General features: G+C 44.9%; 1 protein-coding gene across 2 annotated transcripts in view; it reads left to right on the top strand.

Annotated features, from left to right (window-relative positions):
* Nucleotides 1-25,058, top strand: part of LOC138487702 (5-hydroxytryptamine receptor 3A-like) — a 193,830-nt gene that overhangs the window by 142,398 nt on the left and 26,374 nt on the right. For both annotated transcript variants that reach the window (XM_069614229.1, XM_069614228.1), the window contains exons 3-4: nt 11,874-11,918; nt 17,430-17,539. In XM_069614229.1, coding sequence (XP_069470330.1) covers nt 11,874-11,918; nt 17,430-17,539 — 155 coding nt within the window. The remainder of the gene's footprint in view (nt 1-11,873; nt 11,919-17,429; nt 17,540-25,058) is intronic.

Below are 25,058 nucleotides of genomic sequence, written 5' to 3'. Positions count from 1 at the left end.
AGTAGAGCAAAAGGCTCATTATCTGCACTACTAAGTAGAGCAAAAGGCACATTATCTGCACTTCTAAGTAGAGCAAAAGGCGCATTATCTGCACTCCTAAGTAGAGCAAAAGGCCCATTACCTGCTCTCCTAAGTAGAGCAAAAGGCGCATTATCTGCACTCCTAAGTAGAGCAAAAGGCGCATTACCTGCTCTCGTAAGTAGAGCAAAAGGCGCATTACCTGCTCTCCTAAGTAGAGCAAAAGGCGCATTATCTGCACTCCTAAGTAGAGCAAAAGGTGCATTACCTGCTCTCCAGAGTAGAGAAAAAGGCGCATTATCTGCACTCCTAAGTAGAGCAAAAGACGCATTATCTGCACTCCTAAGTAGAGAAAAGGACACATTACCAGCACTCCTAAGTAGAGCAAAAGGCGCATTATCTGCACTCCTAAGTAGAGCAAAAGGTGCATTATACGCACTCCTAAGTAGAGCAAAAGGTGCATTATCTGCACTCCTAAGTAGAGAAAAAGGCGTATTACCTGCACTCCTTAGTAGAGCAAACGGCATATTATATGCACTCCTAAATAGAGTAAAAGGTGCATTATCTGACCTCCTAAATCGAACAAAATGTGCATTATCTGCACTCCTTAGTAGAGCAAAAGGTACATTACCTTCTCTCCTAAGTAGAGCAAAAGGTGCGTTACCTGCTCTCTTAAATAGAGAAAAAGGCACATTATCTGCACTCCTTAGTAGAGCATACAGCATATTATGTGCACTCCTAAGTAGAGCAAAAGGTGCATTACCTGCTCTCCTAAATACAGCAAAAGGTGCATTATCTGCACTCCTAAGTAGAGCAAAAGGTACATTACCTTCTCTCCTAATTAGAGCAAAAGTCGGATTATCTGCACTCCTTAGTAGAGCATACAGCAAATTATGTGCACTCCTAAGTAGAGTAAAAGGTGCATTATCTGCACTCCTAAGTAGAGCAAAAGGTGCATTACCTGCTCCCCTAAGTAGAGCAAAAGGTGCATTATCTGCAATCCTAAGTAGAGCAAAAGGTGCATTATCTGCACCCCTAAGTAGAGCAAAGGGTGCATTACCTGCTCTCCTAAGTAGAGCAAAAGGTGGATTATCTGCACTCCTAAGTAGAGCAAAAGGTTCATTATCTGCACTCCTAAGTAGAGAAAAAGGTGCATTATCTGCACTCCTAAGTAGAGCAAAAGGTGCATTATCTGCTCTCCAGAGTAGAGTAAAAGGCGCATTAACTGCACTAAGTAGAGCAAAAGACGCATTATCTGCACTCCTAAGTAGAGCAAAATGTGCATTATACACACTCCTAAGTAGAGCAAAAGGTGCATTATCTGCACTCCGTAGTAGAGCAAAAGGTGCCTTACCTGCACTCCTAAGCAGAGCAAAAGTGCATTACTTGCTCTCCAGAGTAGAGCAAAAGGCGCATTATCTGCACTCCCAAGTAGAGAAAAAGGCGTATTATCTGCACTCCTTAGTAGAGCAAACAGCATATTATGTGAACTCCTATGTAGAGCAAAAGGTGCATTATTTGCACTCCTAAGTAAAGCAAAAGGCTCATTATCTGCACTCCTAAGTAGAGCAAAAGGTGCATTATCTGCACTCCTAGGTAGAGCAAAAGGTGCATTACCTGCTCTCCAGAGTAGAGCAAAAGGCGCATTATCTGCACTCCTAAGTAGAGCAAAAGACGCATTATCTGCACTCCTAAGTAGAGCAAAAGGCTCATTATCTGCACTCCTAAGTAGAGCAAAAGGCACATTATCTGCACTTCTAAGTAGAGCAAAAGGCGCATTATCTGCACTCCTAAGTACAGCAAAAGGCGCATTATCTGCTCTCTTAAGTAGAGCAAAAGGCGCATTACCTGCTCTTCTAAGTAGAGCAAAAGGCACATTATCTGCACTCCTAAGTAGAGCAAAAGGTGCATTACCTGCTCTCCAGAGTAGAGCAAAAGGCGCATTATCTGCACTCCTAAGTAGAGCAAAAGACGCATTATCTGCACTCCTAAGTAGAGAAAAGGGCACATTACCAGCACTCCTAATTAGAGCAAAAGGTGCATTATCTGCACTCCTAAGTAGAGCAAAAGGTGCATTATACGCACTCCTAAGTAGAGCAAAAGGTGCATTATCTGCACTCCGTAGTAGAGCAAAAGGTGACTTACCTGCACTCCTAAGTAGAGCAAAAGGTGCATTACCTGCTCTCCAGAGTAGAGCAAAAGGCGCATTATCTGCACTCCTAAGTAGAGAAAAAGGCGTATTACCTGCATTCCTTAGTAGAGCAAACGGCATATTATGTGCACTCCTAAATAGAGTAAAAGGTGCATTATCTGACCTCCTAAATCGAACAAAAGGCGCATTATCTGCACTCCTTAGTAGAGCAAAAGGTACATTACCTTCTCTCCTAAGTAGAGCAAAAGGCGCATTACCTGCTCTCCTAAGTAGAGAAAAAGGCACATTATCTGCACTCCTTAGTAGAGCATACAGAATATTATGTGCACTCCTAAGTAGAGCAAAAGGTGCATTACCTGCTCTCCTAAGTAGAGCAAAAGGTGCATTATCTGCACTCCTAAGTAGAGCAAAAGGTACATTACCTTCTCTCCTAAGTAGAGCAAAAGTCGGATTATCTGCACTCCTAAGTAGAGCAAAAGGCACATTATCTGCACTCCTTAGTAGAGCATACAGAATATTATGTGCACTCCTAAGTAGAGTAAAAGGTGCATTATCTGCACTCCTAAGTAGAGCAAAAGGTGCATTACCTGCTCTCCTAAGTAGAGCAAAAGGCGCATTATCTGCACTCCTAAATAGAGCAAAAGGTGCATTATCTGCACCCCTAAGTAGAGCAAAGGGTGCATTACCTGCTCTCCTAAGTAGAGCAAAGGGCGCATTATCTGCACTCCTAAGTAGAGCAAAAGGTGCATTATCTGCACTCCTAAGTAGAGAAAAAGGTGCATTATCTTCACTCCTTAGTAGAGCAAAAGGCGCCTTACCTGCACTCCTAAGTAGAGCAAAAGGCGCATCACCTGCACTCCTAAGTAGAGCAAAAGGTGAATTATCTGCACTCTGAAATAGAGCAAAAGGCGCATTATCTGCACTCCTTAGTAGAGCAAAAGGCACATTACCTGCACTCCTAAGTAGAGCAAAAGGTGCATTACCTGCACTCCTAAGTAGAGCAAAAGGTGCATTATCTGCACTCCGAAGTAGAGCAAAAGGCGCATTATCTGCACTCCTAAGTAGAGAAAAGGGCGCATTACCTGCACTCCTAAGTAAAACAAAAGGCGCATTATCTGCACTCCTTTCATTTGCGCTACTTTTTGAGAATCTGCTTCATGAGTCTTTTTGTGCGCCCCATTTCACCAAACTGTGTTTTATCTCAATTTAGGACAATTTAAATATGCACCCCCTTCTTTGTAGTGCATAATCCTACATGATGCACAATACCTCCAGTCAAACTCTGCTCTTCCAGACTCTAGATAAATGTATGTTGAGTCCTTCTTGACCAAACTCCTCTACCAGTGTCTGCAGAAGTACCCTCTATGAGTGTACTTTTTACAATACTGTGCTATCCTCTAACCTTTCTCTCAAGCTAGCTCAGTTTGTTGAACGCTGAATTGCATAGGGCAGTGAGAGGCCTCCAGGTAAGAGATGCATATCATGGCAGGACAGACTCACCCATGAATTCGTTATTGTAGGTCGATAAAACGAGCATCATGGAGTAGTTAGATTACGTAATGTGTTTGCTTATCTTGTTCAGTTAACCCCTTAAATGCTGAGCTCTTTGAAAGTCTATCCAAATAGGACGAGCATACGCATCCTTAGCACTTAAGGTTAATCGTGTGCACTTTATTCATGCACTTTTGCTTGGCACGATTTTCACCAAATTAATGTTTTAAAATATATGTTGTGTATGTGGGGGTAATGGGTGTGGGAGTTGGCGGATGGGGACGAGGGGGGTTAAAGGTGTGGGCTAGAGGGGGTGTTGGAGATGCCACATTAAACAAAATGGTGAAAAACCTATCGAGCAAAAGTGCACGAGCAAAGTGCTCACGATCAAAGTAACTACGCAAACCAAACGTAGGACAGTTAGATTATTATTATTATAATTAAATAATAATAATAATAATAATAATAATAATAATAATAATAATAATAATAACAATAACAGCTGTTTTTCAAGAAGCCAGACAGAATATACACGTCCAGTTGCAATCTTATGTTTGCCGTTGACGGTTTCTGTCCGAGGGTCACACATCTCACTGGCGTGCGCAGTTCGAATGAGCACACTGATGCACACTTCCTGTCCACTATTATTGGAGAGCTGGGAACTCCCTGTAATGTGCGGTATTACAGGAAAACTGGGGTGTAACAGGAGGCACATGACGGCCCCTACAATCTCCGCAGCTACCAGTAGGTGGCTCACGAGTGCCCCTACACCCTCCGCAGCTACCAGTAGGAGGCTCACGAGGGCCCCTACACCCTCCGCAGCTACCAGTAGGTGGCTCACGAGGGCCCCTACACTCTCCGCAGCTACCAGTAGGAGGCTCACGATGGCCCCTGCACCATTCAGAGCTACTAGTAGGAGGCTCACGTGGGCCCCTAAACTCTGCGAAGCTACCAATAGGAGGATCACGAGGGCCCCTACACCCTGCGCAGCTACCAGTAGGAGGCTCACGAGGGCCCCTGCACCCTCCAGAGCTACGTGTAGGAGGCTCACGTGGGCCCCTACACCCTCCAGAGCTACCAGTAGGAGGCTCACGAGGGCCCCTACACCCTCCAGAGCTACCAGTAGGAGGCTCACGATGGCCCCTACACCCTCCACAGCTACCAATAGGAGGATCACGAGGGCCCCTGCAACCTCCGGGGCTACCAGTACCATAGTTGCCAACATGACCCATTCCAATCTGTAGGTACGTATCCAGTCCTGTTTTTTCCTTTGTATTCTGGGACATGTAATTCCACCTTTCCCATTATAAAACTTGGACTGCAAGCCCCAGAATGCAAAGAAAAAAACAGGACTGGATAAGCACCTACAGATTGGAATGGGTCATGTTAGCAACTATGCAGTAGGAGGCTCACGAGCGCTCCTAAATCCTCCAAAGCTACCAGTAGGAGGCTCACGACGAGGGCCCCTGCACCCACCAGAGCTAACAGTAGGAGGCTCACAAGGGCCCCTGCACCCTCCCGAGCTACCAGTAGCAGGCTCACCAGGGCCTCTGCAACCTCCGGGACTACCAGTAGGAGGCTCACGAGGGCCCCTAAACCCTCCAGAGCTACCAGTAGGAGGCTCACAAGTGCCACTAAACCCTCCGAAGCTACCAGTGGGAGGCTCACGAGGCCCTTATCCCTCCGAAGTTACCAGTGGGAGGGTCACGAGGGCCCCTAAACACTCCGGAGCTACCAGTAGGAGGCTCACGACGAGGGCCCCTGCACCCTCCAGAGCTACCAGTAGGAGGCTCAGAGGGCCCCTGCAGCCTCCAGAGCTAGCAGTAGGAGGCTCACGAGGGCCCCTTAGCCCTCCGGAGCTACCAGTAGGAGGCTCACGAGGGCCCCTAAACCTTCCTGAGCTACCAGAAGGAGGCTCACGAGGGCCCCTAAACCCTCCTGAGCTACCAGTAGGAGGCTCAGAGGGCCCCTGCAGCCTCCAGAGCTAGCAGTAGGAGGCTCACGAGGGCCCCTTAGCCCTCCGGAGCTACCAGTAGGAGGCTCACGAGGGCCCCTAAACCTTCCTGAGCTACCAGAAGGAGGCTCACGAGGGCCCCTAAACCCTCCTGAGCTACCAGTAGGAGGCTCACGTGGGCCCCTACACTAGGGTGACCAGAGTTTCAAAATAAAAAACAGGGACCGTCCAAAGACATAGAAGTAGGACTATAAAGAACACCCACTAATAAACCTTGCCCCCCTTCCCTTAAATCGGGATCCCACAGTATTTTCAGCACTTCTCCTGGATAAAAATGGCGCGATTCTTATTATAAACACAACCCTGTTAATATAGCATGTTACTTCTAAAGGAGTCCTTGCTCTCATTGATATAAGAGGCCTGTTCCACGTGCTTATTTGTAGAGCGGTCTCTGTGGCTACATCGGTTTATATATATGGCTGGTATCTCCAAAGTTGCAGGTTCGAACTCAGAGCGATCTCTTTAATTGTACTGCAAAACATTAATCCCATTATGATATTTATTCTGTTGCCGATTGTAAAAATGTAAGAATTCCCTGCAGTTAGCTGGGATTGTAATTCCCTGCAGTTAGCTGGGATTGTAATTCCCTGCAGTAAACTGGGATTGTAATTCCCTGCAGTAAACTGGGATTGTAATTCCCTGCAGTAAACTGGGATTGTAATTCCCTGCAGTTAGCTAGGATTGTAAATTCCACGCAGTTAGCTGGGATTGTAATTCACTACAGTTAGCCTGGATTGTAATTCCCTGCAGTTAGCTGGGATTGTAAATTCCACACAGTTAGCTGGGATTGTAATTCCCTGCAGTTAGCTGGGATTGTAATTCCCTGCAGTAAACTGGGATTGTAATTCCCTGCAGTTAGCTGGGATTGTAAATTCCACGCAGTTAGCTGGGATTGTAATTCACTACAGTTAGCCTGGATTGTAATTCCCTGCAGTTAGCTGGGATTGTAATTCCCTGCAGTTAGCTGAGATTGTAATTCCTTGCAGTTAGCTGGTATTGTAATTCCCCGCAGTTAGCTGGGATTGTAAATTCCACGCAGTTAGCTGGGATTGTAATTCCCTGCAGACAGCTGGGATTGTAATTCCCTGCAGTAAACTGGGATTGTAATTCCCTGCAGTTAGCTGGGATTGTAAATTCTACGCAGTTAGCTGGGATTGTAATTCCCTGCAGTAAACTGGGATTGTAATTCCCTGCAGTTAGCTGGGATTGTAAATTCCATGCAGTTAGCTGGGATTGTAATTCACTACAGTTAGCTTGGATTGTAATTCCCTGCAGTTAGCTGGGTTTGTAAATTCCATGCAGTTAGCTGGGATTGTAATTTCTTGCATCTAGCTGGGATTGTCATTCCCTGCAGTTAGCTGAGATTGTAATTCCCCGCAGTTAGCTGGGATTGTATTTTCCACGCAGTTAGCTGGGATTGTAAATTCTCTGTAGTTAGCTGGGATTGTAATTCCCCACAGTTAGCTGGGATTGTAAATTCTACGCAGTTAGCTGGGATTGTACATTCTTTGCAGTTAGCTGGGATTGTAATTCCCCAGAGTTAGATGGGATTGTAATTCCCTGCAGTTAGCTGGGATTGTAATTCCCTGCAGTTAGCTGGGATTGTAATTCCCCATAGTTAGCTGGGATTGCACATTCCACGCAGTTAGCTGGGATTGTAATTCCCTGCAGTTAGCTGGTATTGTAATTCCCCGCAATTAGCTGGGATTGTAAATCCACGCAGTTAGCTGGGATTGTAAATTCTCTGCAGTTAGCTGGGATTGTAATTCCCCACAATTAGCTGGGATTGTAATTCCCTGCAATTAGCTGGGATTGTAATTCGCTGCAGTTAGCCGGGATTGTAAATTCCACGCAGTTAGCTGGGATTGTAATTCCCTCCAGTTAGCTGGGATTGTAATTCCCTGCAGTTAGCTGGTATTGTAATTCCCCGCAATTAGCTGGGATTGTAAATCCACACAGTTAGCTGGGATTGTAAATTCTCTGCAGTTAGCTGGGATTGTAATTCCCCACAGTTAGCTGGGATTGTAATTCCCTGCAGTTAGCTGGGATTGTAATTCCCTGCAGTTAGCTGGGATTGTAATTCCCTGCAATTAGCTGGGATAGTGACAGTGCTCGCCGTCCCTTTATCAAAAGCCGGGATGGGGTTTATAAATAAAAAATCTCTCAGAGCGGGGGACACCCTGCAGAGCTACCATTAGTGCCGCCCTTCCTGCCTGATACGCGTTGAAGAGGCCCCCAAGAGCCAGTTCTTACCACAGGCAGAGCAGCAGGAGAATCAGAAAGGTGAAGATATGCCATAGGAAGAGAAGATTGTGAAGATTGTGGCGAGACAGCGTACAGCGAAATAGCCGTGCACAGTGAGCGCTCCTGGCAAACTTCTGAATTTTGGCCACGGGCCCGATTAATGGAATGTCAGACTCAGCATTTCATCCTTTTCACAGTCATATGTGTTGTGGCAATGTCATTGTTTCCTATTTCTCTTTGCCTTCTTTATTTCACCCTGCATACCCCCCCATATGGTGTGCATATATATTCAGTTCATACACATTCAGTTTTCAGTGTTTGCATCATGTGTGCTCACTATAAGAGTCTAACATGTACAGATCGAGGTTGCAGAATCTGCCATGATCATACAGGGGTTTGGCACAGCTTTGCCTCTGACAATAATAAGTTAACACCATGAAGGTCCTATCAAAACCTGGCAATGAGGCAAAACTGTGCAAGGAGGCAGGAACTCCTGGGTATTTTCTCAAGATGAGTGGGGTCAATGTGCCCAGAGAGAAAGCGGATGCAACTACCAAGCCCCTGAGCACACTTTTGCCGAATGCCAACTTTACTGAATGTACTTTCCCAAATTCTTTACATCTTTTTTAATCACAGATGGTAAGCATGGGTAGGGTGTATAAAGAGGGTGGGGTGTTGCGGGTGTCCTTACCAGTTTTCTGTGGTAAAAGAAGGAGGTAAAAACGGCAAAGAAAATTGGCAAAGTTCCCATTCGGCAAAAAAATAAAGTTTTGGCAAAACCTCAGAGATCCCCCTGATCAACTTCCGGTGGGAACTGAATAATACCAGTATTAGAACTGTTGCGCCTGTCAGCTTCTTCACTCTGAGTCTGCTACTTCTAATCAGACGTTTACAGAAAGGCTTTCCCTGGAGCCATGACACCATAGGCATAAAAAGGGGACTATACAACTGTCTATCACTGTTTACCTGGGCAAGTCACAATGCCCAAACATGGAGCTATAAAATAAAGGAAGAAATACAGTCTAGAAATATGCATCATAATTGTAGCGCTATAAATACCACAGCTACTATGGCCGTCAGTTAAAATGGGAATGTATTGGCTGAATTATTGAAGTTTGATGTTTGTATGAAACAGTTTCAAATGCATTTCTATGAGGAAACCTGAATGCAGCACATGGGCAACACCACCATTGCAAGATGGCCGCTCTAGCAGCTGCCAGCGAAAAATATCCTGCATCAATCCCCATTTGACAAACTAAGGTCAACGTGATCTAGGTGTTTATTTGATCAAATCTCTCACCCAAATGGGTTTCCTTCACAGACAAGGAGTTGAGAAAATGGCATCACCGAAAGCAGCCATCCCCAGGCTTGTGCAAATCTTTCAGCCATGTTGTAACGACAGTGCTTCAAGTGAGGTGGGAGAGGGGACTCTCTTTATTGCTAACTGAAGGATTGTAAGGAAATTGGTTTTGAATTCACTGATAATTTATCACTGAAATTGATTAAAGAATCTTACAAATATACACAATATTCAGGTTACATTTACGAGAGTCCATCCCACTCCAAGATCCTCACAAGTGAGGTAAGATTGGTTGACCAAAACTCATTTGTTATTTAAGTATCTGTAAGACACCAGATCACTATTGAGTGCCCTTCTTTGCTTTTTAATAGGATTACACTAAGATCCTTCCCACGCCTGGCGTAATACTAGAAATTCGTGCCAGTGGAAATAATTATCCACAGGTAAGCTGTGGCCTCACAGTATTGGATTTATTCCTTTGTTTAAATGATACACGCTCGAACACACTCCCCTGACGAGTTTTTCCCTTTCCCCTGCAGCACCTATTCCACCCCGTGCAGCACTTCGTCCTGATGAAGGCCGTACATATGCTGGGACATAATTGGTCCACCTAAACGGCCGAAACACCTTGGTGTAGACGCACCCCGAACAACAGTGCATTGTCACTGTCCACTACCAATTGTCAATTCACGAACCCCTTTTTTTGTCTGTTGTTGCTTACTTTGTCTAATTGTGTTGTTTTATACTGAAGTATATGAATCACCATAACAAACTATGTATTTTGATTGAGTTTGTATTACTTACACGACTGTTGTGTCAAACTATGTGACCCCATGTGTTTGTAAATATATCCTATAAGCCTGTACGGTTGGTTTCATTAAACCGTGTGATGTTATGTTGTTTGGAGAACTGTTCACTCTATGTTGATTTTTACAACTGCATAGATAAACAAACTATTATTTTCTCCAAACAACAAAAAAAGTGAGTTTCTTTCTTTTTCTCCTTTAATGCAGAGGGTAATAAGGGGTGAAACAGTGTGTTTTCATTAGAGCACTCTTCTTTGTACCTATTCAATTGTAATTTTTGTCTTAGGAAGAGGTTTGGCCATTCTGATGAGTGTTTCAATGTTATTCCAGAGTCCAGGTGCGAGGCAGGGGAATGCCTGTTTTTTTGCTCTTTCCTCCTTGCATCTTTTAGAGTCTGGCCTGTGGTGCTTGTGGGGCTGCAGAGGCCTCCTGAGATCATTTAATACTCATAGCACAATGAAGCAGCAAGACAGTATTTAAAGCACACAGTGAAAAACAAATCATTATTGTCTTTTTGAAGTTTTTCAATGTAACTACTGCCAGAAACGTGAGGACACAGAGCTGAAATAACCACGGTACCACCAATGGTGTCATTTCTCTGAAGTCACATGACATCGTATGACATCCCAGGAAGTGACATCACATGATGTTTGACCCAGATCATGGGCAAAGCTAGAACATGTTAATAAACATTGTCTGAAACGAGCATGAACTGCGCAATGTTCCTTTTATTATCTCAGCAGTAGGACTGATTTAGCTGCATAAAATGCACAGCAATGTAGAGGCGTAGCAAGCAGCAGCATTGCAGTCCAAAGGGGTATCGAGCAGCTGCATTGCAGTCCAGAGGGGTAGCGAGCAGCAGACTTGCAGCCCAGAGAGGTAGCGAGCAGTGGCATTGCAGTACAGAGGGGTAGCGAGCATCGCCATTGCCGTCCAGAGTGGTAGTTAGCAGCAGCATTGCAGTCCAGCGGGGTAGCGAGCAGCGACATTGAAGACCAGAGGGGTAGCAAGCAGCAGCATTGCAGCCCACAAGGGAAGTGAGTAGCAGCATTGCAGTCCAGAGGTGTAGCGAGCAGCAGCATTGCAGTCCAGAGGGGTAGCGAGCAGCTGAATTGCTGTCCAGAGGGGTAGCGAGCAGCATCATTGCAGTGCAGTGGGGAAGCACGCAGCAGCATTGCAGCCCAGCGGGGTAGTGAGCAGCAACATTGTAGTCCAGAGGGGTAGTGAGCAGTGGCATTGCCGTCCAGAGGGGCAGTGAGCAGCGGCATTGGTGTACCAGTCATACCCCTACCTACTCCCAAATGACATGCACGGGTACCAATCGCTCCAACAACCGGCAGCAGCACTCACGCTCACAGTACCCTGGTTTAAAGGGAACTTGGACTGCTGTAGTAAACTCTTGCACAGATGACAGGAGGCGTGATTACTGGCTGGATGTCTTTTATTGCATAAGGGACATCTGCCGGGAACATGTAAGTAATGAAGAGCCAGGAGGCTAGGCAAACGTGCCTAATAACTGCTGCAGGGCTGTGGGGCTGGAATGTCTCGTGATGCAAGCCCCCAGGCCCCAATCTCGGAGGAGCCGGCAGGACGCGTCTTGCCGCGTCCTCTGATGCTCCCGTAATGCGCGCGAAGCGCGCAGGGGCGGTCTTCGCTGCCGTGGCGAGATCTCGCGAGAGTTGGTGACTCTCGCGATATCTCTACAACTGCACTGTTGCAAGGCCTCCGATCATTGATCTGAGCTTCTAGAAGGTTACTAATTTAAAAAATGTGGCCATCCATTTAAACCTCCAAAAGGTAACATCTTATCTCTCCTTTCTTCCTTTCTTTCCTGTTATAATGCTACAGGATGAGAAGAACCAGGTCCTGACGACTTACATTTGGTACAGACAGGTAAAGGAAAGTGAGATCAATTGCATGTGTCATCCTCTTACTATCCCCAAAAATAGTGCTCCTCTACATGGAAGGGTGCGTCAATCTCGCCCAGTGAGTTCAAGCGGCTTAATGAGTAAAATGTATTTGTGAAAAATCATAATTTCAGTTTATACAAACATATTGCTAGTATTCATGAAATACTATATTTCTGTATCAGAGGATCAGAATCCCACCCATGTACCCACAAACCCGGCGAATTCCTACAATGCACCATGACATGCATGCATGTGTCACGGAAACAGAGACAATCCATTCAACATCGAAGCAAGGCCAAGCATTGCACCGGATCCACACTCAACCCACAAACCAAAGTAGCAAACTCAATCCATGCACCTGACACAAACCCAGTCAATCATCACTGAACCAAATGCAATCCATGCACCAGTACCAGACACAAAACACAAACCAAAGTAGCAAACTCAATCCATGCACCAGACAGAAACCCGGTCAATCATCACTGAACCAAATGCAATCCATGCACCAGATCCACACTCAACCCACAAACCAAATTAACAAACTCAATCCATGCACCTGACTCAAACCCAGTCAATCATCACTGAACCAAATGCAATCCATGCTCCAGTACCAAACACAAAACACAAACCAAAGTAGCAAACTCAATCCATGCACCAGACAGAAACCCGGTCAATCATCACTGAACCAAATGCAATCCATGCACCAGATCCACACTCAACCCACAAACCAAATTAACAAACTCAGTCCATGCACCTGGCTCAAACCCAGACAATCATCACTGAACCAAATGCAATCCATGCACCAGAACCAAACTTAACCCAAACCAAAGTAACATACTCTACCCATGCACCAGACACAAACCCAGTCAATCATCACTGAACCAAATGCAATCCATGCACCAGAACCAAACTCAAAACACAAACCAAAGTCGCAAACTCAATCCATGCAACAGACACAAACCCGGTCAATCGTCACTAAACCAAACGCAATCCATGCACCAGAACCAAGCTCAAAACACAAACCAGAGTAGCAAACTCAATCCATGCACGAGACACAACCCCTCCCATGCTTCACTGAACCAAACGCAATCCATGCACCAGAAACAAACTCTACCAGCAAACCAAAGTAACAAACTGAATCCATGCACTAGACACAAACACTGTCATGCATCATCGAACCAAACACAGTCCATGCACCAGAACCAAACTTAACCCGCAAACCAAAGTAACAATCTCAATCCATGCACCAGACACACATCCAGTCATGCATCAGCAAACCAAAGTCAAGCCATGCACCAGACACAAACCCAGACATGCATAGCTGAATCAAATGCAATCCATACAACAGAACCAAAATCAAACCGCAAACCAAAGTAACAAACTCTATCCACGCACCAGACACAAACCTGTCATGCATCATCAAACCAAACGTAATCCATGAAACAAACTCAACCCACAAACCAAAGTAACAAACACAATCCATGCACCATACACAAATCCAGCCATGCATCGTCAAACCAAACTCAATCCATGCACCAGACACAATCCCAGTCATGCATCAATGAACCAAACACAATCCATGCACTAGAACAAAACTCAACCCAGAAACCAAAGTAGCAAACTAAATCCGTGCACCAGACACAAACCCTGTCATGCATCAACGAACCAAACACAATCCATGCACCAGAACGAAACTCAACCTACAAATCAAACTAGCAAACTCAATCCATGCACCAGACACAAACCTAGCCATGCATAGCTGAACCAAATGCAATCCATGCACCAGAACCAAACACAACCCACAAACCAAATTAACAATCTCAATCCATGCACCAGACACACACCCAGTCATGCATTGCCAAACCAAATGCAATCCATGCATCAGAACCAAACGCAATCCATGCACCAGTACCAAACTCAACCCACAAACCAAAGTAACAAACTCAATCCATGCACTGACACAAACCCTGTCATGCAACACTGAACCAAATGCAATCCATGCACCAAATAAACTAAACACAATCATGCTACAAGCATGTATGTATGGGATTTATAAAGCACAAACCTAGCTTGCGCATAGGGGAGTATGTAGGGGCAACACGTAAGGGTGGGGGAGTAGCAAAGGAGCTGGAACGGATATGTGAACAGGTGAGAGGGAGCTCCAGGGGGTTAAACAAGGGTTGAGAGGAGTGATGAGTGATGGGGAGATGTTCATTGCAATCATGCTTATAACCCAGTGCCTCCCTTAATTACCTAACCAAATGTGATTCATGCACCAAAGAAACAGAGAAAATTACTTCAGCATAGAACCAAAGCCAATCCATGCATAACAGAACCCATCCACCTGTTACGCCAGTGCATACAGCGGCAATCTATGGAAAAAATGTGGTCAAGCTGGACACACATCAAATCTCCTGCACTGGCACTCTATCCTAGTCTTCCAACAGCACACACCTGCTTGCCTGTTCTCAGGGCTGCTTACTGGTGCCCAGCCAACCCTCCTAAATCCTAACCTGGCAGAAGGAACACATACATCTAAAACCTAACTCCTAGAATTTCCCAATCATGGACTTCAGTCCCCGAGGGTTCAAACCACAAAGCGCATTGAGGCCATGCAAATGGGGAAAGGGCATGATATAAATGACAGTTACAATTACAATTGTAAATGATGATGTCCAGAAAATGTACCTCCGCTGGACTCATAAATAGTGTAAACACATTTCAGATGTCTATGTTGTGTGGTAATCCACTGCACAGAATCCTTGGATAATTCCGTAGAGCCTGACCAAACCAGTGAAACAAATCCAATCCTTGCACAACAGAACCCACCCAATGCACACATCAGCACCAATCCCAAACAATGTCCCATTGATTCACTTATATAGCAAGCGCATATCAGAACCAGATGCATATATTCACCAGTGAAACTAATCCAATCCATGCACAACAGAACCCACCTAATGCACACATCAGCACCAATCCCAAACAATGTCCCATTGATTCACTTATATAGCAAGCGCATATCAGAACCAGATGCATATATTCACCAGTGAAACTACTCCAATCCATGCATAAAGAACCCATCTAAAGCACGCCTCTCCCCCAAACCCAACCAATGTCCCCACTGATTCACATATGCAGCAAGCGCATATCAGAACCAGATGCATATATTCACCAGTGAAACTACTCCAATCCATGCATAACAGAACCCATCTAAAGCACGCCTCTCCCCCAAGCCCAACCAATGTCCCCACTGATTCACATATGCAGCAAGCGCATATCAGAACCAGATGCATATATTCACCAGTGAAACTACTCCAATCCATGCATAACAGAACCCATCTAAAGCACGCCTCTCCCCCAAACCCAACCAATGTCCCCACTGATTCACATATGCAGCAAGCGCATATCAGAACCAGATGCATATATTCACCAGTGAAACTAATCCAATCCATGCATAACAGAACCCATCTAAAGCACGCCTCTCCCCCAAACCCAACCAATGTCCCCACTGATTCACATATGCAGCAAGTGCATATCAGAACCAGATGGATATTTTATTTTTTGATTTATTTGGATTTGTAAAGAGCACTAACAGCCAAGGGCATTGAGGCGCTGTTGAAAGAAATCGTTTTAGTTACATTTAGATTATTTGCATGAAATTGTTCTCAGTTACATTAAGGTCAGTTGCTCGTGATTACAGAGTGAGCTTACAGGGAAAACAATACTGGGTAGAAAACGTTGATGGTCCAATGAGAGCACATGCATAGTAACATGCTAGCAGGAAGGATCCTTCTGTCTACCTCGGGTGATGGTGCATGCGCGCTTGTTAGATGAGCAGCATTGTTTTTAGTGCTTTCCTGGAGGCTAGGTGTGATTCAATGCTCCTCATGTGCGGTGGCAGTGAGTTCCACTGCGTGGCTGCCAGGACTGGGAAACTGAAGCCTCCGGCCCACATTCTCTAAATTTTAGGAATGGAGATCCTGTTAGAATAGGCAGATATTGTGGGTCTGGCTGATGTGGGCTTGACAATTCTTTGCGCAGGCTATAGCGGTGCCAGGTTGTGGACGCATTTGCATGCCAATGCAAGTTTTTTAAAGACAATCCTTTCTTTAATGGGGAGCCAGTGCCTCTTCGTCCTGCTTTCAGAGATATGTTCTCTCTTGGAAATACCGGTGGCAGTCCTCAAGGCATTATTCTGGAACGTTTTAAGTTTGGCAATGTTTTTTGAGGATGTCCCTATAAAGAGGGCATTGCAGTAGTCCAGCCGAGATTCGATAATTGCTCTTGCGATCGTGAGATAGTTCTCTTCCGACAGGAAGGGTTTGGCTGCATTGAGCAGTTTGGAATGGTAGTCTGAGGTCGACGCAATGGCGTTGACCTGCCTGTTCATAGAGAGGTCCGAGTCAAGGTAGATACCCAGGGTCTTAACAACTTGCGAAACAGGGATAGGCATCTTGTCAATGGTGAAGGAGCTGTATTGTTGGCCTAGTTTCCTAAGGGTTGCAGGAGAGCCAACCAGCAGAATTTCAGTCTTTTCTCCATTCAGGCATAACCAGTTTTCTGCTATACAAGTTTGGATAGTGGAGTAAATGGACTTAAGGGTAGCTATGTCGGCCTCATAGTCGTACGTGAGGGGGATAATGACCTGTGTATCATCAGCATAATTAGTGTATGTGATGCCCAGGGCGTTCAAAATGTGGAACAGCAGCCTTGTAAACAGGTTATAGAGGGTAGGCAAAATGCATGACCCCTGAGGGACTCCACATTTAATATTGCCTGGATGTGCAAAGGCTTAGTCTGAAAAGACCTTTTTAACCCTTCCTTGGAGGAACGGGGCGATCCAAGCAATGGCCTTGGGGGAGAAGTTGCCAGCGGAGGAAAGATGATGGCAAAGGGTATTATGATCCACCAGGTCAAATGCTCCAGATACATCAAGGAGCAGGAGGAGAGTGGGTTTGCCCACATCTCTGAAGTCATCCATTGGATTGTTTAAATCTAGGAGTGCTGTTTCGCTACCGTGTCCAGGACGGAATCCCGACTGCCGTATTCACCGTGAAAAAAATCCATTCCATGCATAACAGAACCCACCTAATCCATGCCTCTCCCCCAAACCCAACCGATGTCCCCACTGATTCATATATATAGCAAGTGGAGATCAGAACCAGGTGCATATATTCACCAGTGAAACATATCCAATCCATGCACCACAGACCCCGTCTAATGCACGCCTCAGCACAAAACCCAACCAATGTCCCACTGATTCACATAGGTGTTAGGTGCATATCAGAACCAGGTCCATATCTTTTTTATCAACGAATCGTATCCAGCCCAAGCATCACACAGAGTAGTCTCGCCCATGCCTCACAGAATTAAGGGATCTTTCTGCATCACATGTTAGCCGGTGTCTGTATTGGAGTTTGTAGAGATTTGTTGATGTTGCTAGCATATTCATTTATAAGGAAATAATTATGACTCTGCCCCTTACTTTCAGATATGGAAGGATGAATTTCTCATCTGGGACCCGGAGGATTTTGATAATGTCACACAAGTTTCTGTTCCCACTGATAAAATCTGGGTGCCAGACATACTGATCAACGAGTTGTAAGTAATGCCTTTGTGAAATGTATCTAGTCCTGCTTTATCATGTCTGGTATTTATAACGGATCGTAACTATTAGTCTTGCTTCACTCTGGCCTGTAACTATGGGGCCCAGGGCATTACCTGAAGTGTTAATGCCCCCCAGCTATGAGCTTATTGCTTAAGTGCAGGTCTTTATTATTATTGTACACTGTTTTCAAAATGATTTATGTTTGGAAAAAAAGACATACCCTTCCCTTACCAGCTGTGTTGCCGATAACTTCAGAGATTATGGCTGATCGGTTTCTCCACACAGGACACAAATTATCATAGGCTTGGTTAAAAACTGTTCAACTGCCCATTTCCAGAGTGGTGGAGCCGCTCTGGCATTATTCCCAACGCAGCAACATCACAATGGAACAAATCATCAGAAGTGATCTAATGATTTACACGGCCCTGATGGTCGTTAAGAGGAACCGTGCCACCAGGAGCCGGGGAAATCCCAGTGATAGGTATGTGGAACGAGGGAATGGAGCAATGTCGGCTGATGAAAAAAATAGCAGAAACAGGGCTACAATGCAATTTAGCAGCCGGGTGGAGGAAGCCAGCCAATCAGGTGGCTAGGAACGTGGGCTTGAACCACCAATGCAAGCCCATGTTCCAGCCAGCCTGACAGCCGGCTCCCCGCTGCCATCTTCCCCTCACCCTCCATCCTCTTTTTTTTGTTTTTGCACCCTTCTCAACTCCCACTCACCTTATTTTGGCTGCAGCGGCACTCACCGCTGCAGCCGCTCCTTCTTCCTGGCTCCAGCTGGCCACCATGGAAAGGGAAGAGGGACCCTGCCTTCCCTTTCCATGGTGGCCATCTTTCTAAAGGATTTCCCTTCATTCAACGGGACGCGCGCGACGTCCCATTGAATGAAGGCAAATCCTTTTATTTTAGCACCTCGGGTTATGGCTTTGGCAACCTGGGATGGTAATACCCTTAAGCTCCCGTTCCAAAGGCTATAACAGCATAACTCATGAACTAATGGATCAGAGTAATCCCTTTTTGCTGTACCCACTTTATGAATCAGCTGTAAAGAGCTGTAGCGTCCTCTTTGTAGGGGCTGTGTGGGTGAGGACTGACAAATTCAGTGTATACAGTGTACCACAAAATCAGCTTCCTACTTCACGCTCTAAAGTTGTTCTCAATATCCCCATAGCACTTCCACAACCACCTGTTCAACATGAATTTAGGTGAGGATACATGGATTTCAAAAAAATATACATATTTTAATGTTCATAAAACACAATCAATAACAAACAAGTGCTTAAAACATCTAAACATGATTCACCAATCTGAATGGTATGTCTAAAACCCAAACAATATTTCATTCTGGTGTATAGGCGTGAATTATTTTTTTTTTTTCGAATTGTCAACCTTTGAAAACAAATTATTCCATCAATTAAACATGTGCCTTTATCAAGATCTCTTTTTAGGTGCAATCAATGTGCCTACACTCCACGTGTGTTTCTAGAACCAATGTTCAGTAGATAGAATGCAATCAAATTCATACAAATCACATCTCTCATTGGTGCTGTCTTCAGGGCACTCTTTGTTTTCATCACCTAATGGCATTCAACGTGTTGCATAATGGGAACATATTGTATTCCAATAAATCTAAAATCAAAACAAACATAAAAACCTTATTGTTACCATGCAGTGTTCTTTTTGTGTCATGTCAGGTTTTTTGGGTATACAGCTGAACCAATCTAACATTATTTATTTATTTATTTATTTATTTATTTTATTTGTTACACGCCCAGACCCTCGGGTGTCACGGCGTGGTTATAAGACAGCTTAGTAATTAATAAAAGTCAACATTACATTAGTTACATGAAACAATTTGAAAATATTCACAACAAATATACAATGAAACGGGATCCTATCTTTAGGTGCTAATATTGGTTAAATAACCAGGTTTTTAACAGTTTCTTATAGACCGTGAAGGAGGATTCTTTTTTGATATCAATGGGTAGGGTGTTCCAATGTTTGGGGGCGAGAGTGGTGAAGCTGCTACCCCCTGCTCTGGTGGTTTTGAATCGAGGGGGGTCCAGGAGGAGTTTGTCATTGGATCTAAGTGATCTCTTGTTAACTTTGGGGTGTAGAGTATTGAGAGATAGATAGGTCCTTTTTTAGTGAGGCATTTGTATGTTATGCATAATGTTTTGAAGATAATTCTGGCTTTGATGGGGAGCCAGTGGGCATCTTTCCTAGTCTTGGAGATATGGTCTGATTTTTTTATGCCTAGAGCTGCCCTCAGAACTTTATTTTGCAAGAGTTGCATTTTGGCTAGGTTAGTGTTGGAGGTGCCTAGTAGTAATACATTAGAATAGTCCAATTTCGATAGGACCAGTGCTCTGGCTAGGGTGAAGCAGTTTGCTGGGGTCAGAAATTGTCGACTGAGCACAATTAATTTGGAAGTGTAAGCCGTGAAAGAGGCGACCGCGTTGATCTGTTTATTCATAGTCAGCCTGGCTCTATGTACACGCCCAATCTTTTGACTTGCTTCAACACTGGAATATTGGTGCCATCGATGTTGATGGTTGAGTATTCTGGGTGAAGGGTTGTTATTTTGGCTGGAGCTCCTACGATGAGGACTTCTGTCTTCTTATCGTTAAGACATAGGCTGTTTAGCGCCATCCAGTTCTGTATGATGACGTAGATTTTATTAATTGTTACAGTGTCCTGGTCATAGTTCCCTGTAAGAGGTATGAGGATCTGGGTGTCATCCGCAAAATTAGTGTATATGACACCCATATTGTCTAGTGCTGAGAACAAGAGTTTGGTATATGCGTTATACAGCGTGGGGGAGAGGCAAGAGCCTTGGGGCACTTCTATGGGGACTGGGATGGGGCTGGCAGCTTCTTTGCCTAAGGACACTCTGGAGGTGCGGTCGGTTAAGAAGGATTTCACCCAAACAGTGGCTTCAACAGAGAAGTTAAACTTGCGGGCAAGAGAGTTGCAGAGTTTGTCATGGTCCACCAGGTCGAAAGTGACTGAGAGATCCAACAGCAGGAGAATGCAGTTTCCCAGAATCTCTGATGGCATCCATCTGGAATTTGAGGTCCAAGAGAGCTGTTTCAGTGCTGTGGTTGGGCCTGAAACCTGATTGTCTGGTACCGAGGAGCTGGTTAGATTCCAGGTGGGTTTGAAGTTGGTTGTAGGCTAATTTGTCAATGATTTTGAGTAAGAATGGAACCGTGGTTATGGGGCGATAATTAGTCGGAATGGTGGGGTCTAGATTTGTTTTTTTAGAAGCGGGGTAACCCAGGCTTCTTTAATGCAGGTCGGAACTGTGTTGGAGTTAAATGAGGCATTGACAAATTTAGTGATGATGAGGGTCAGGGTAGACGTATAGGCTTTGACTAGTTTGGCTGGGACAGTGTCTCCTTTGCAGTTGGACGCTTTTAGTTTGGAGATTGTGTCAAATACGAGATCTTGGGTGATGGGTGTGAATTGGAAGGGGGGGTTAGAGTTGTCACTGGAAAGGATACAGGGATTCAGGGTGGGGGGGGTTTGATTGCTAGGGGTAGTCTTTTAGAGTTGATTTTATTTTGCAGCACAGCAATTTTGGAGGCAAGAGCATCTTGTATGGTGGTACACCATTCTTTGCTTGCATTGATGGGTGTGTCGGTCGGGAGTGGATTTTCAAGTTCTCTAAGGATGTAGAAGAGCTCTTTGGAGTCTGATGCTGCATTGCTAATACGAGCATTGTAGGCGTTTGCTTTATGGGTGATGATAGCTGTTTTGTAGAGGGTATTGGCGTCTTTGAGGGCAGCAGCGTGAGGGCAGTAGTAAATACCAATGTGCAACATATCAGGGCCAAAAGACCATTAAAACAAAACCATATCTACTTAGTTAAGAGGGGGGGAATTCTACTCCCGTTCTTAATATCTCTGTGTGTATCGGCTTCTCACTCAGCCTATAAATCCCTTGTTAGTCGTCATGATTCAAAACATGCTTTGCTAGTGTCCCATGTGGGAATCCATACTTCTACTTGCTTTAACAAATTCATATAATTACCTGTGAATCCTGTCTTCAGGGATACCGTGGATTTGTAGTCTCATGAACCATGCGATCCATTGGATTTTCATAAAGCGCAGAGGTCCCCTGCGGTGTGTGACATCATTCTCCCCAGTAACTGGTGTAAACAGAACAACGCGTTGTTAGTATCCAACTAAGTTCGTATCTGTCCCTGCTAATTTGTCAGGTGTAAGGTGCTTACCGGCCGTCATGCGCTCACAGCTTCTCATGTAAATGATGGCCCAGAGTGTTCTTGCCTCACAGATCCTTTTGCGGAACCCCAGTGCGTCGGGACTGTTTGTATGGTCGTTGCCATATACCGGAACCTATCGAGGTGAGAGAGTAGAGAAACAATGGAACTCTATATTCTCACGTGACCCATCAACGTGGGCCAGCTTTCAGCTTTCCTGTGGTCAAAGATATACCTCAGCTTGCTCGACTCTAGAGGAGCTGTCGTTTCCTTTATCAGCGTGTGAGTGAATTCTCACAAACTTAGCTGATTCTATTCCGCTCACGTGATCGTATTTAAATACGGAGTGCGTGATGACATAGTCTTGCTGTTGTCCTTCTGTTCATTTGTTGCTTCTACTCGTCGTCTTGACGTGGAGTCAATCATGTATTGGAGGTAGGCCTATTTCAATGGCTCATATCGGACAGCGCCATCTTGGTAAAGTCTTTCCTAACTTTAGCACTGCCTTTGTATCGGTTTTTCTGCATGTATTCCCTTTTTAATGCTAGAGGATCACCTTAGTCATATTCAGAGTAGGCGTGTGCCAACCATACAGTGATCTAACACTGTTATAGCTCCTAGTTCAAACGGATATGTACCGGAGCTATAATTCACACAAACCCTCAATATTGTTTTAGATAGTGGCGGCCGTCATCTTAGAATGATGGATCTTCACATAAACCGCCGACGGGACAATTCCTTTTTTGATATCGGTATAGTGGTGTGACCCATAGCCGGATGATGTCACTGAATCCATTGTGACCAGGAGTTATCATCATTCTTTGAGTTGATATGTGGAGTGTCAATTTCAAAGTAAACATATTTACCCTTAATGAATGAATAACCCCCACTCTATGGCGATATTCAAGCCGTCTTTCACTGTGTTAAGGTCCTATATCCATTTTTGTTTGGTTTTTCTGAGTTTCAGGTCCCTATTTCCCCCTCTTGGGTGGGGTCCAATGGTTTGAAAGAGAAACCACTGAATGTCCTCGTAGTTATGATTAGCAGATTTAAATTTAGCTACTAATGGTTTGCCCGCTATACTGTTTTTTACACAGGACCTGTGTTCACAGATCCTTTGCCATATCAGTCTCTTTGTTTTACCAATGTATAAGAGACCGCATGGGCACCTGATGGCGTATATGGCCCATTTTGTAATACAGTTTGTGAAACTCTTCAATACCTATTTGCGGCCTTTGAGATCTACTTGTTTCATGTTGGACGTCAGGTTACAAACCGAACATTTGCCATACTTGAAGTGGCCTACCACTGGCGGCAATTTCCACAGGGTAGACTGAGTCGAGTTGGTTTTGGGGTCCACTATCTTATAGGTGTGGACTAATTTATCCCATAGATTGGGCATGCCTTTAAACACAAAAAGTGGTTTCTTGATGGTAAAGTCTTCTGTGTTGATCATGCCCCAGTTTTTAAGTACTTTTCTCCGTAAGTTATTACTTATGGGTGAAAATGTTGATACACAAGTGATCTTTTCCTCCTTGACTCTTTGTTGATTCGTTAGGCAGTCTTGTCTGTTGGTGTTCCTAGCTCTTTTCAATGATCTCTGTATAATGTAAGGTGGGTAACCTCATGCTTTTAGTCTTACGGATAGGTCTTTGCTTTTTTTGGCGAAGCCCTCTCTGAGACTGCAATTTCTCCTGCTCCGTAAAAATTGACCGAACAGTAAAGTTTCACGCAGACTCTCTGGATGGTAACTGTTAAACAATAACAGAGAGTTTTTGTCCAAGGGTTTTCTAAAGAGCGTTGAGCCCATAGTGTTGTTCTCACCTTTATAGATTTCTAGATCTAAAAAAGAAATCATATCCATCTTCGAGGTCATCGTGAAGTTAATGCATGCCTCTTGTTGATTCAACCAGGTTAGAAATAGCTCCAAGTCCTGTTGGTTTCCTGCCCAGAGCATCAAGACATTGTCGATGTATCTATGCCACGTCTTTAGTTGTTGTTTAAATGGATTGTTTTTCCGCATATGCCAAACGGTTTTCGAGGTCATCCATGAAAAGGTCTGCCAGATCTGGGGCAAATGTGGAGCCTATACTAGTCCCATGTTGTTGTAAATAAAAAGTGCCTCCTTCGATGAAAAAGTTGTTAATTAAGGCTAATTTAATGCACTCTGAGATGAAAACAGATGGAACCATCTTGTCCTCTCTTGTCTCCAGGTACCTGTGCATGATGTTGATGCACTTCATCTGGGGGATACTGGTATACAGTGCCTCCACATCGAGATTCAAAAGATGCGGTCGTATATTCAAGACACGACACACATGATTTGCATTCTGGGGACTGTGGAAGTGACAGCAGAAGATCTGGGGTCTTTCACCCTTTGGCTCTCCCGATGTTTCGGACTACAACTCCCATCCCTAATCAGCATAGTCAATAAGCAGACATGATGGGAATTGTAGTGCGAAACATCTGGAGAGCCATAGTTGGCAGACACCAGCCTTAATTGGAACCTAAAGACTCCTGGCTTTCCTGGCCCTCCTCCTCCTGTGCTTTCCTCTCTCTGACATTCTACGGAGACAACCCAGGGAAGCAGCAGCCAGTTCCAGCTCACAGAAGAAATGCGCCCGGCCATCAGGTGTTGATGGTTAGACACAAAGTTCTACAAGGCACAGGGAGACGTCCTCTCTCCTCATTCCCACAGGACAGGGCCATTCAGTTGTGCACATTGATCCATGATGTTGGGGTTTTGCGCGGGAGCAAGTCTCCCATAAACCGCTCATTCCTCAACACTGCCTTGCCCTATTGTACCCATGCGTGCATTTTCATTCATAAAGGAGGGCACGCGGTTGCACGCCTTTGGTGTTGCTCCAGCCAAGAGTCCAACAGACAGCTCAGGACTGGAGGAGTGCTGAGCAGTACATTCACTGGCCGAGAGACTTTTGTGGAACCAGGACTGGCAACATGGTTTAGGAACAGCTGCAAAGCACCACAGAGAGAATTCCAAGGGTTCATTTACCCCTGGGAAACTACAACACCACGGCATCACACCCTGCGCGATATACTTGCTTCCATCTTTTTGGTGTTCTGCTGTGTCATTCTTTTTCTTCATTTTATTTGTGTAAAAAGACCCAGGGACCATGCTTCAAGAGCCCACTGGTTTGTGCTTCCATGTGGCCTCTTGACACTGGTCACACAGCTTCTGCTCTCAAAGATTTTGGGTGATTTCTTGAGTGGTGAGATTGAGCCGAGGAGTCCTGAGAGTTGGCGGGTCTCTTTGCCAATCGTGA

Source organism: Ambystoma mexicanum, chromosome 9 (assembly GCF_040938575.1).
Source record: "Ambystoma mexicanum isolate Mex_15411 chromosome 9, UKY_AmexF1_1, whole genome shotgun sequence".
NCBI lineage: Eukaryota > Metazoa > Chordata > Amphibia > Caudata > Ambystomatidae > Ambystoma > Ambystoma mexicanum.
The sequence above is the reverse complement of the archived record's forward strand: the minus strand, read 5'-3'. Positions and strand labels throughout refer to the sequence as shown.